We start from the raw sequence: 12,025 nt of genomic DNA, 5'->3' as shown, positions 1-12,025 counted from the left end.
CGTGGCGTGGAGGCCCTCCTCATCGCAGGTACACTGTAGAGGGCTACCAAAGGGATCCATTTGCTGGGACGTGAATAAACCAGACTGGTTGGGACCAGGCTGCTGCTTCTGAAACCCTGTCAGGAGGGCTCAGAATCCCAACGGGGAGCAGCAGTGTTGAAGCCCAGGGCTGAGTGTGCTCGTCCCTGCCACAGCCACGGTGAGCATTCATCCCAACGCAGCTCCAAAGCAGCATCTGGCTCGCTCGCTTTCTCCCCACAAGCAGAGCCACATTATTACGTTAGCACCGCGCCAGTGTGGTCCCACCAGGGAACTCAGCCCATGATGATGGTGGGTTGTTTTGCTGCCCGGTGTGACTGCTCTGCCCTCCCTTTGCCACCCAGGAGGGGGATGTCCCCCCGCCACGCTCTGCCAGGCAAAGCCGAGTCCAGCTGCGGGAGCTGCTGGGATGCTCGTGCTGTTTCTGGTGTGCAGAAAGAGGTGTAATCCTCAGCCGCAGAGTGAAAACTCTCTTTGGAGAGAAGGCAGAGTCAAGCTTTTGGCTTTCAGACAACCCCACAGCTCACTGGCAAGCCTCCACCTCCCCACATTTGTTCCTCCATCTGAACAGGGCGCACAGACCCTCCAAACCAAAGCCTCCAGAGATGATACGCTTGCAAGTAGGAGAAAGGCATCGCCGTATCTCAGCCGCCGCCACGTCCAATGCTATGGAGGACCATGGGCTGTGCCCTGCTGTGCCGGGGGCGCTGCGGCTGGCGACAGCCCAGGGAGGGACCCCCCCACCGTCCCGGCTGCAGCTGAAGCAAAAAGTGCCACCGGTGACCAACAGGGCTGCAGAAACAGTGGCACAGCATGCCACCAGCCCTGCCAACGCGGCCCCGGGTTGTCACCCGCTGCCTCAGCAGGGGGAGGAGAGGGGCCGGGTGTTCAGGGATCCCCGGGGTGCAGCCAGGACCACCTGGAGATGATGGTGAGGACAGGAACCCAAGTCAGCGGCATCAGGGGTGTCTGGGGACTGCAATGCCTGGCAATACACACAGATGATTTTTTTTTTTTGCGCGGGGGGGGGACCTAAGAGACCTGAATGTCACCGACCCCGAATCAGACCCAAGGTGAGGGGGGTGTGTGTGCAGAAAAACACCTGCGTCCTCTCCTCCCTCGCCCTGCAGACCAGGGCTGGCTGCCCTCCGCAAACAGCTGCACGGGGCCTCCACCGGGAGTGGGGGGACACCACAGGGCAGACCCCTGGCCAGGCTTCCAACAGGCTCTGCAATGGCTCAGGTCAGTTGGGGTAAATAAGGAGGTAGAGAAGCCACTGGGCCACCAACCCATGCCGTGGCACGTCCCCACACAGCTTTGCAGAGCCTTTCCGTCAGGTGCCTCTGCCCCCATGGGAAGGTATTTGACCTCTCTCCTTGCCCCTCTGTATGTGCAGAAAAAGCCCTGGTGGGAGCACTTGGGCTGGTCCTGCTTCCCCCAGCCCTGGGGAGAGCTCGGCAGCTTCCAGGAGAAGTGTTCCCAAGTCACACTCCCTTTTCCCAACCGGGATTTGGCTTCGCTGCGATCTTTCCCAGTGCCAAAACCCCCCCCGCAGCCCAGCAAGGGCTCCCCTGGGAATGGCAGCTCTCGGGGGCTCGCCGCCTGCCCTTGGAGATAGAGGGATGGAGACATGCCGGCGGCTGGAGCAGCGCCGAGCGTGGAGGGTGTCCTTAGCTCCCCGTGACCGTCAGCGTGTCCCCAGAGACCACGAGACACGGGGGGAGCAGGAAAGCAGCCTGCACCCACTCCACCTCCCTCTTTTCCCGCCCCTCCTCTCCCTTGGTTTTGCCTTAAATACCAGCATCTTAATTTGAAATCCTTAAAGATGCCTTAAAAGACTAGCTTTAACTATTAAAAAAACCCCAAAACACCACATTAAAAATTGTGATTGTTGATCTGGTGTAGGATAGCACTGGGAACAAGGCTTTTCCCAAGCCATCCCACCACCACGGGCAGGGAGACAGCCAGCCTGCCCTGAGAAGTGCGGCTTTGCTTAGTTTTACATATTATTTTTTTTCCCCTACCCCATACGAACGGCAATTAAAACTGTTTTCCTCGTCGCCATGGGAACGGTTTGGGTTTCAAGGATGCTGCAGCAGGAGGAGGCCGAGCATCGCGGGGACCACGTGGGGACGAACACCCGCGGGCAGGACAAGGATGGGGCTGGGCCGCCGGTGGGAGCCAGCGAGGACTGAGTCATGGTGTGACGGGATCTGAACGCTTTACACCGCTGCAAAGCCTAAGCAATACTTCTGGGGTTTGTTTTTTTTTTTTAACACCACCGCAACTGAGACTGGAAAGTCATTCCTCGCCTCGGTGCGGCCGGTGTTACGCTATGGACACTGGTTGGGGTTCACAGGATCACCAGCTCTCCCTTTTGCCACGAGTATCAGGATTTTTCTCCTGTCCTCCCCAAATCCCTTCCTTCAGAAGGGGGAAAAAAAATAAAATAATACCACAAGGCTTTCCTTTTGCTTCGTAAATTAAAAGAAAAAAAAATGATTTCTTCCTCTACAAGGCTGCAGGGTGAGCCTGGAGACGTGGTAAAGGGGTAGCCAGAAGGGACCTGATGACCTGAGATAACGAAGTAGATGATAACGAGATTATAAGATAATGCATCAATCTGTTGGCTGTAAGATAATAGATAAATAACCTGAACACACGCCGTGAGCGTATTCACAGCCGTGAGCGCAGCCCGGCAGCGGGGGTGCAGCGGGGCAGGGTACCAGGGGCTGCAGGAGCCGGCAGCATCAGCACGTTCTGTGACTGCTGGACCCGGCTGCATCTCCCAGCCCGGCGGGCAAAACACGCCGCCGCTGAGCTCCTTCCCCGCAGGATGCCCGCAGCAATGGCAAAGCCTTCCCCGGGAGATTTGGAAAGGGTGCCACAGGGTGGATATATTTGGGATGAAGGTGCCTGGCTCAGCTGGAGTGACACCCGCAGCTGTGGCATCGCTCAGCATCCCCACCCCCCCCCCCCGCCCCCGCTCCCATCCTGCTCGCTGCTGCCCGCTGCGCCAACGCCGTGCAAAAACCCCTGTGGCCCGGCCATGCCCCGGCCAGGGCCTGCTGCCGTGCCAAAAACCTCGCACGAAAAATATCGACAAGTCATCAGCTCCCGCTGATGCATTGCTGGGTGAGCAGCCCATTCCCCCCCGACCCGCCGCCTCCTCCAGCGGCCCCGGCTCTGCCAGCAGCCCTCCGCGGCCCCAAAAATAGCCACCGCGCTGCTGAATCCGGCCCTGGAATCAAAATAGCCCAAGTTGATCTTCAGGGTAATTAGTCACGCACAGCTGAGCTCCCGGTCACGGCGGCTCGGCCACGGAGCAGGAGACCACGGTGCAGCTCCAGCTTTAAATAACGGGGCGGATGCAAGTGCCGGAAAACTCAGCACCAGGGTGCGTGGGATAAACTGATCCCAGGCCAGGGAGCCACGGGGCAACCCTGCCACGGGGCTGGAGAGCCCAGCCTGCAGCACGTGAGCAGGCCGGTGGGCAGCAAACCCAGCGGGCACCAGCAGGGCTCCAACAGGAGTGTCTGAGGCCACGCCAGATGGCTCGGCCTTTGGGGAGGAAGAGAGGGAAGGAGACACTGGAACAGGTGAGACACTGGCCCAGGTTGCCCAGAGAGGTGGTGGAGGCCCCATCCCTGGAGATGTTTAAGACTCTGAGCAACCTGATCTGGTTGAAGATGTCCCTGCTCACTGCAGGGGGGTTGGACTCGATGGCCTTTAGAGGTCCCTTCCAACCCAACATGTTCTGTGACTCCATGCAAGCAGATGACCCAAGGAAAAACACCTCTCGGAGCTCTCCTCCCTTCCCAGGAGACAGCATTCACAGCAAACTCCTGGACCAAATTACTTTTATTAAAAACCACCTGGCATCCCATTCCCGAAGCATGTCACGGCTCACCCAAGTTCCCCCAGTAGACAATTTCACGTGTCATAAACCATCAGCTTTCCCCAAATAAGCACAGCTAAGAAAGCCAGCGGGGCTCAAGGGTGTTGGACAAACCTTCCCAGAGAGTTGGTGCTTGTTCACATGGTCCAAGCCCAACCTCAGCAAACACTCCCGGTCCAGAGAGACCCCCCCCCCCCGCCGTTGCATCTGAACGCAGCGGTACCAGCGATGCAAGAGTTTGGGTAATCCTTCTGAGGGTAAGACGGGAGGAGAATCTACAGCCTATAAATAGGGACAATAAACCACAATTACAAACTCTGCTGAGACAATCCATTTATCCAGATGTTCCCAGCGTGTCATTCTCAATTGAGCAGTAAACGATGGGGCTAATGGGCATTTCTCCGCTAAATGCTGCGTATGAGGAATCACAGCTCCAAACCCGATGCTGCTGATGGGACGGGAGCTGTCGGAGGCAAAACCTTCACGTATTTCTCATTCTTGTTCCAGACTGGCTTTAAGCATCAAAATTCCCCAGTTTAGGGGAAGATATGGAGGGGAGACAAGGAGACAAGGCTCTAGGCAGGTGTTGTATTTCTATTTCTTTATCTCACGCCTGGTGGAAGTCAAGTCCTTCCCCCTAAAGCCAGAGGGACGAGCAGCCAGCCCATGCCACCACCTGCCCGCTCCTGCTGGGACATCTCCTAATGGCACTTCTTCTCCTAAAAGGGGATGGTGAGTCCCACGCACACCCAGGGAGCAGGGGTGTCGAGCAAGGTGGCCACCCCAAAGCCGTATCCTTGCAGAGCAAGTCCATTGACAGCAGTTGCTGAGCTATTTCTACCTGATTTTCCCAGTGTCCTGGGGGCACGGGAGGCTCTGAGGAATGTCATCTCCTAAATAACCCCAGCCTTGTGTTTGCAGGGAACAAACGGACTCTCACAATCAAATTAAACACTGCAAGTTTATCAACATTTGCTCCGAGTGCCTCAAGGATAACAAGTTTAGTAGAAGCTATTTAGGAAAAAAAAAAAACTCCAACCGGACGGCGGAGATGAAGAACAAGCTCTTTAATACACCTCTGCTTCCTGTGCAATGGCTTCCCAGATGGCCTGGAGGAGGGGACGGGCTGCATCTCATCAAGCTTGTAGATAGCACGGAACCAGGACCAGGACTCAGCCCTGGCCTGGGGACAGCCTGGGCAGGGGACAGGCCTGCTGGGATGGCCCCAGGGGCGGGAGCTCACCCCCAGCACAGCCGGGAGACTCAGGGAGGTGGTTTTCCCCTTCTCCTGCCATTCACATCTGGACCACATCTGGATGCTGCCTCCAAAGGTTTCAACAGAGGGGGACAGGTCCCATGGTGACCCCCAAGGAGGCCAGGAGCAGCAGCCCTGGACACTATTGAGGACCAAATGAGGCTTCTCAGAACCGGAAAACCTCCCACGGTCTCTCCACTCTCTTTTCTTCCCCTCCATTTTGCCACCGACGAAAGGGAAGGCAAACCCAAGTTGTCCTTTTCAGAGCTAGCTACCTGTCTACGCATGTCTGTTCACACACAAAAATGTATACAGATTTTCATTTGTCACAAAAGAAAGGGGCACGAAGCAGGAAATCAACCAAAATCTTAGAAAACCTCTGATTTTTTTGTGCAAAACACTCAGGGCATACGGCATCACCTGCTCGCCATTTCCAACTGACCTCTTGTGTCGCAAGAGCTTCGTTTTCCCAGAGAAAGGCCACGGCACAACAACGCTGTACCACGTGGAAAGCCAGCTCAGAGTGGAGAAAGGGGTTTTATTTTCTCTTTTCAGGCCCTCACGCCAACGCACAGACACCCCTCGCTGGTCTTTGCAACTTCGGTCAAAACCATCTCACCGGGAGAATGATTTACGCTGCAGTGGTACTGAAAAATTCAGCTCAGCTGGTTATAAATGGGAAAGAGCCAATCCAAAGACAGTGTCACTCAGGTGGTTTGCAAGAAAAAGAACCCCCAAAAATGCCAAAATCAAGCCCATAGAGCAGGTTTTGCTCTATGGGTTCCCACGTTCCCCAAGTGCAACACCCCTGCTCTCCCTGATGCTGCTTCATTGAGCAGGGTTCCCTTACCACCCTCATCATCCCCCCAAGGATGCCGCCGAGCAGTTCCTGGATGCCACCAGGAAAGCAGACCACATCTCCGCTTCTCCAAAGTCATAAATCACGGCTAATTCTCTGACACCAATTACGAACAGGAGACTCAGCAGAAGACCGCCATGCTGTACCGCGCCAGCCTCTCCCTCTAGTCACTAAGAAAAATCAACACGCAACTTTTGGAAGTGGCAGGCAAACCAGCAGGTCCAGTGGGATGGCCTGGGATTTTCTCACAGAGAGGGTCTGAGGGCATCTCCGTTGAGTTCTGGGGCTTTTCAGCTGAGTTAGGGCATGTTGGACTGTGAGAACTTGAGTGCTGAGAAAAACGAAAAAATCTCATGGGAAATAGGTCCGTCAAGCAGTGAGTCACCAGAAGAGGCAACGGAGCCGTGACGGGGATCCCAATCTACTGCCTTGTTAACACATTGATACCCAGCATGTAGCAGACCGTGGTCTTCTCCTGTTGAAGCTCCACCACTGGGGCGTGTGGTTTCTTCATATGTCCGTAAGTGTATTGAGCAAGACGACCATCCCGATTTCCAAACACTGCTTAGGTTGGGCTCCTTGAAAGCCCAATTAATCGCAGAATGGATGAGTTCAGAGAAGACCTCTGGAGGTCACCTCATCTTGTCGAAACGCCCCTGCTCAAGCAGGGCCACCCACAGCTGGTTGCTCATGACCACGTCCAGATGGTTTTTGAGTATCTTCAAGGATGGAGACTCCACAACCTCCCTGGGTGACCAGTGCCAGTGCTCGGTCACCCACATAGTGAAGAAGTGTTTCCTGATGTTCAGAGGGAACCTCCCATGCTTCAGTTTGTGCCCATTGCCTCTGGTCCTGTCACTGGGCACCGGTGAAAAAAGCCTGGCTCCGTCCTCTTTGCACCCTCCCTTCAGATATTTATATACCTTAGTAAGATTCCCCTGAGCCTCTTCTGAACAGCCCCAGCTCTCTCAGCCTCTCCTCATAATCCCTTCATCATCTTTGTGGTCCTTCATTGGACTCTCTCCAGTATGTCCGTGTCTCTCTCGCACTGGGGAGCCCAGAACTGGACCCAGCACTCCAAGGGTGGCCTCACCAGCGCTGAGTAGAGGGGAAGGATCACTTCCCTCGGCTGCTGGAAACACTCCAAATGCAGCCCCAGAAACCATTTGCCGCCTTTGGCACAAGGGCACATTTCTGGCTCGTGTTCAACTTGATGTCCACCAGGACCCCCAGGGCCTTTTCTGCTGAGCTGCTTTCTATCTGGACAGCCCCCAGCATGTCCTGGTGCCTGGGGTTGTTCCTCCTCAGGCACAGGACCTTGCACTTCCCCTTGTTGAACTTCATGAGGTTTCCATGTGCCCATTTCTCCAGTCTGCCGAGGTTCCTTTGGATGGCAGCACAGCCCTCTGGTGTTGTCACCCACTCCTCCCAGTTTGGTGTCACCTGCAAACGTGCTGAGGGTTCACTCTGCCCCATCACCCATTAACGAGGAGGTTAAGCAGGACTGGACCCAGCGTGGACCCCGGGGGTACACCACTAGTTGCTGGCCTCTTCGTCCAAGGACCACCACCCTCCGGGACCACCACCCTCTGGGCCTGGCCCTTCAGGCAGTTTTCAACCCACCACATTGTCTGCTCGTCCAGCCCATGCCTCATCAGCTTGTCTGTGAGATCTTATGGGAGATGGTGCCAAAAGCTTCATTGAAGTCCAGGTAGACAATGTCCACTGCTCTCCCCTCCAAGCCCACCTCCTGCCCACTCCTCAAGCAACTAGGATGGGGAAAGCCCTTCAGCTGGACCCAGCAGGGACACAGCTAGGGCCGCATCAGCAGCAAAGCAAAGTAAAATGCCATGTTTGTCTCCCCCCTCATGAAATAAAACCCACTGCTTACCTCCTTACACCCCAAAACGAAAGACCCCAAATACAGGTGGTCCCGGGATGCCAGGAGGAGCAGAGGGACCTCACTTACCCCACGGTCTCGTCCCAGTCACACCAGAGCCGCTGCCCGATGCCCTCCATGCTGAGCTGGAACTGCTTCAGGCAGTAGTGCCGGATCATCCAGCCGTAGTCCGCCTCCTGGCACGCCGTCGCCGTGATGAAGTGATGGGCTGGAAGACAGGCCAGGGGCGAGCAGGGTTAGGCTCTGCCGTGGTGGGTCGTGGCATGACGACAGCCCCCTGCGGTCCCCCCGCAGCTCGTCGCGCAAAGGGAACCCGTCAAAGCAAAGCTGGACATCAAAGCAACCCCACTCTCAACCAGCTTCTTCAAAACCTCCTTCTCAGGGTTTTATTTTCCACTTTGCGTCCCTCTGACCCCGCAGCATCATCTTCCGTTACCCTCCCAAGTGCTTGGCGATAGAGAAATCAATTATTCAAAATATGGCAGGTTAAAAGTCATAAATAAGAAAGGACACAGACTGATTCTCTGCTGATCACTTGACACACGTCTTTGGGCTTTAAATCCCCAGGTTTGTTTGGGTTTACAAAAAGAGTAAGGAAGTTGGGGAAGAACCCCACGGCGCTGATTTAATTCCTCTCGTCCCCGCTACAGGGTGCCTTCTGGTTTGGGACCAGGGGAAGAAGAGATGCTGCTCACGTCCCGCCAAGTCTGTGCACAATTAGTGCAGGTTTGGTAGCGAATGGCAAGGGAAAAGGACAGTAACGCTGCAAAGGGAAGAGGGAGCAGGCAAGAAGACAGACTTCGGAGGAATGACTTGCTGAGCCTGGCTATAAATAATACCTTCCCCTCCGTCTCAACGTGCCAGCGATGCCTCTGCAGCTCCTGGAGCACATTGCAGGCAGGCATCGCATACCAGCTCTATTTTTTGCTCCACACGAGGAACCCTGAGCCAAAGAGTAGGGCTTTATTTTTGTTTTTATCTGATTTTTTAACAAAACAGAACGTAGCTACTTATTTAGCCGCCTGCATGTGGAAGCCAGGGGCCATCACCGGCAGCTCCTGCCTGGGGGATGCCTTCCTTGAGCGGCCCCTCTGCAGCCCCCAAATCCTGGCAGCGCTTAGGTACCATATCCCATGGCAACGGGTGGGAACTTGGGACCTGCTGGGGTATTTGGGGCCCTCCCACCCGGGCCCTTGGGCGAGGTTTGCGGCTGGCCCCAGCGCTCCCACGCCGCCTCCCACGGCGGCAGCCGCTTCAGTTGGGCTGGAGATGAGGGAACGTCGATTATCCAGCCAAGGGGAGGGAGCTGAGGAGCGTTAAACCCTCACCGCTGCAGCAATAAACACAAGTTTATCCTCATCTAAAGGCTCTCCCCAAGGGATACCGCGCAGGGGCTCACCCTGCAGCACCCGCACAGCGCCGCCTCCGCCAGAGACCAGCCCTGCTGGGAAACAGGAAGGTCTGGAATTGCTGAAGCCGAGCACGAAGCGAGGAGCGAGGAGGAGGAGGAGAGGGGAAGGCGCAATAATTTTACGTGAGAGCTGGACTGCAAACCTCAGCCCGGGCAGGCTCGGGGATGACGACTGATGGCTAGGAGGCTTTTCTCCCCCATCCCATCCCTTCAAATCTGGACAAGCGAAGGAGTGACACGGCTGAGCGAGGGGGAGGTTCAGGTGCCACCCCGCGGGGTCACCCCGCGGTGAAGACCGCGCACCAGGCTGCGACGCACAAGCCTCCTGCAAATACGATGCCCATCGCGTGGCCGGGGAAACAGCTTGCAGAGAAAACGCCGGCGGCCAACGCATGGAGCGCAGAGCAGGGGAGAGACACGTAAGGGGAGGAAGGAGAGCAGGGGAGGAGAACAGATGAAAAACCAGCTGGAGGAGCAGCCGAGGGGAACCAGGAGAAAGGGAGGAAACGGAGCCAGGCAGAAGAGAGTGAGACACACACAGCACGGAGAGACATTGAGGAAGACAAAGCCGCTTTAAGAAATTCAAGAGCGATGGAGCATGAGAAGGAAAAGCAGAAGTTAACGGAACGTGGCCAGGCCGCCCTGCACTCCTCCCCACTCCCAGTTGGCACGGATCAGCCTGGAGACATCACTTGTACCATGAAAACAACCATCTGTAGAGAGGCCCGGAGATTCTCTGCTGACTGCGCATCTGCTACCCCGGAACAGACCTGGAGGAAAACACCTCAACAGGCACCTTGGGTGGGGAGAGGCGAAACACTCAATAAACCACGGGGACGCGGCAGCTGAGAACCGCAAACCAGCTGCAACGCCCGAGTAGCTGCGAGCCACGTATGGCTGGCAGTCGGCACGAAAACGAGCCCTACTATTAAAAGAAAACAAAACAAGCAAAAACAAAAAACCAGGGAGCTCCATGCACTCGCCAAACGAGGCATCCCAAAGGACTCCGCTGGGCTGGATGCGGCCGTAGGCTGGTTACGGTGTGGGCAGCCCGGAAGAGCCAGCCCAGGCCCTTCGGCGTCCCCGTGTCACCCATACGCGTGCACTGTGCTCCTGCCTCTCGTCTCAGCTCAGAAGGTCGTTTGCGGGCACATCGGCCACTCCGGCAGCTCTTCCCAATGTTCTCTGGGAGCTCTGCCCTCCCCACCAGGACGTGTCTTCTGCTCTGGTGACCGCTGCGGATGCCGACAGCCGAGGCTCGGCCGGGTAACCCCAAGGAGCGGAGCCGAGACCGTGCCAGTGAAGATGCCTCCCCCACCACACCTCCCGTAACTGCGCGCGGGGTCTGTCTGCAAACCCTTTGCCCTGGGGGACTGGGGAAACCAGACCCGTCTGCCAGTGACCCACGCATCGGACATGAGATTTTTAACGTCGCGTAGGGCTCTTTTGTTTTACACATCGGAGGCAAAGAGCACCCAAGAGGAGCAAGGCTTACCAGAGCTCCCTGCGTAAACGCCGCAAGGATGAAGCTGGGCACGGCGAGGCCAAAAAGCTCCTTTGTTTTCAGCTGTCCGGGGAAAACCAGCTTTAGCTTTAAAGGCACATTTTAAGGTCAAAGCGAGGAGAAGCTCCTGCCACGTTTCTACATGGTCCCCACCTCAACCCATGGGTATTTCCCCGCTGCTGCCCACATTTTCCCCAAACCCACATTTATCGCCACATCAGGCTGGGGCGGGCTCAGGGTTTGTAACAACAGGGGGGAAAAAAGCTGGGAGGGATTTTTTTTTTTTTCCTGCTGGCTCTCATTCCAGAAATTTTCCTTCCCCTCCTCAGCCCTTGCTGACAGAGGAGGCCTAAGTCAGCTGTAAATAACTGAGCTCCAGCGCAGTCATATCTCTGTACTTAACAGCATCCATTTGTGAGGGCTCCAAGGAGCTGCTTAAATGAGCTCCAAAACCCGACTACACCAAGGCTGAGCCACCTCCGAGAGCTACCCTCCCCCATGCCCCCGGCACTCCCTTCCCTTGGGAAAAACTGCATCGGGAGCTGGAGGACACAGTGGTCCCCTGGGAACGTCCCACCGGAGCCATGCGGTACCTCCAAAGCCCTGCTTGGTCTTCAGGTGCCACCCCGACATGGAGCAGGGGGTTATCCCTGCCTTGCCGCATCTCCCCAGCCCGTCCGTCCGTCCGTCCATCCATCCATCCAGGTGATACCACTGCGAGTCGGCAAAAATTCATCCTTCCAACAGGCATGCACGATGCCTTCTGCGTGCAGAGATGTCTTCTGCTGGAAGGAGGCACCATTCGAGGTGGTGTTTATCTTAGGACCCGCGGGACTGTTGATTAAAGTCCTTCCCTGCCAAGAGAAGTGCTGATTACCTGAACAAAAGGCAACTTTAAGGGTCCTTAATTTGCCTCTTCACAGGGAACATCAGGACAGCAGCGGTGAGGAAGTGATTGGAGGGAAGGCTTTTTTCAGGCATCCCAGATCCTCTTGATTGCCCCGGGATTGATGTCCTGGAGAGTCCCAGCAAACGTCTACCAGAGCTCAGCTTCCTGAGGGCTAGCTACAAAAAACCCGTCGCTCATGTATTTCAGCAGAAAAACGGTGTTGGCCCTGAATTGTTACAAAAATTTGGGGAAAATAACTGCGCCTTATTC

At 56.0% G+C, this 12,025-nt stretch overlaps 1 protein-coding gene across 1 annotated transcript in view; it reads right to left on the bottom strand.

The window, feature by feature from the left end:
- The window catches only part of RBM44 (RNA binding motif protein 44), a 46,119-nt gene that overhangs the window by 3,190 nt on the left and 30,904 nt on the right, over positions 1-12,025 (bottom strand). The window contains exon 17 of the mRNA XM_074593507.1: positions 8,021-8,159. Coding sequence (XP_074449608.1) covers positions 8,021-8,159 — 139 coding nt within the window. The remainder of the gene's footprint in view (positions 1-8,020; positions 8,160-12,025) is intronic.

The sequence above is a fragment of the Larus michahellis genome, chromosome 7 (genome assembly GCF_964199755.1).
Source record: "Larus michahellis chromosome 7, bLarMic1.1, whole genome shotgun sequence".
Classification (NCBI taxonomy): Eukaryota; Metazoa; Chordata; class Aves; order Charadriiformes; family Laridae; genus Larus; species Larus michahellis.
This window is presented reverse-complemented; position numbering and strand designations above follow the sequence as displayed.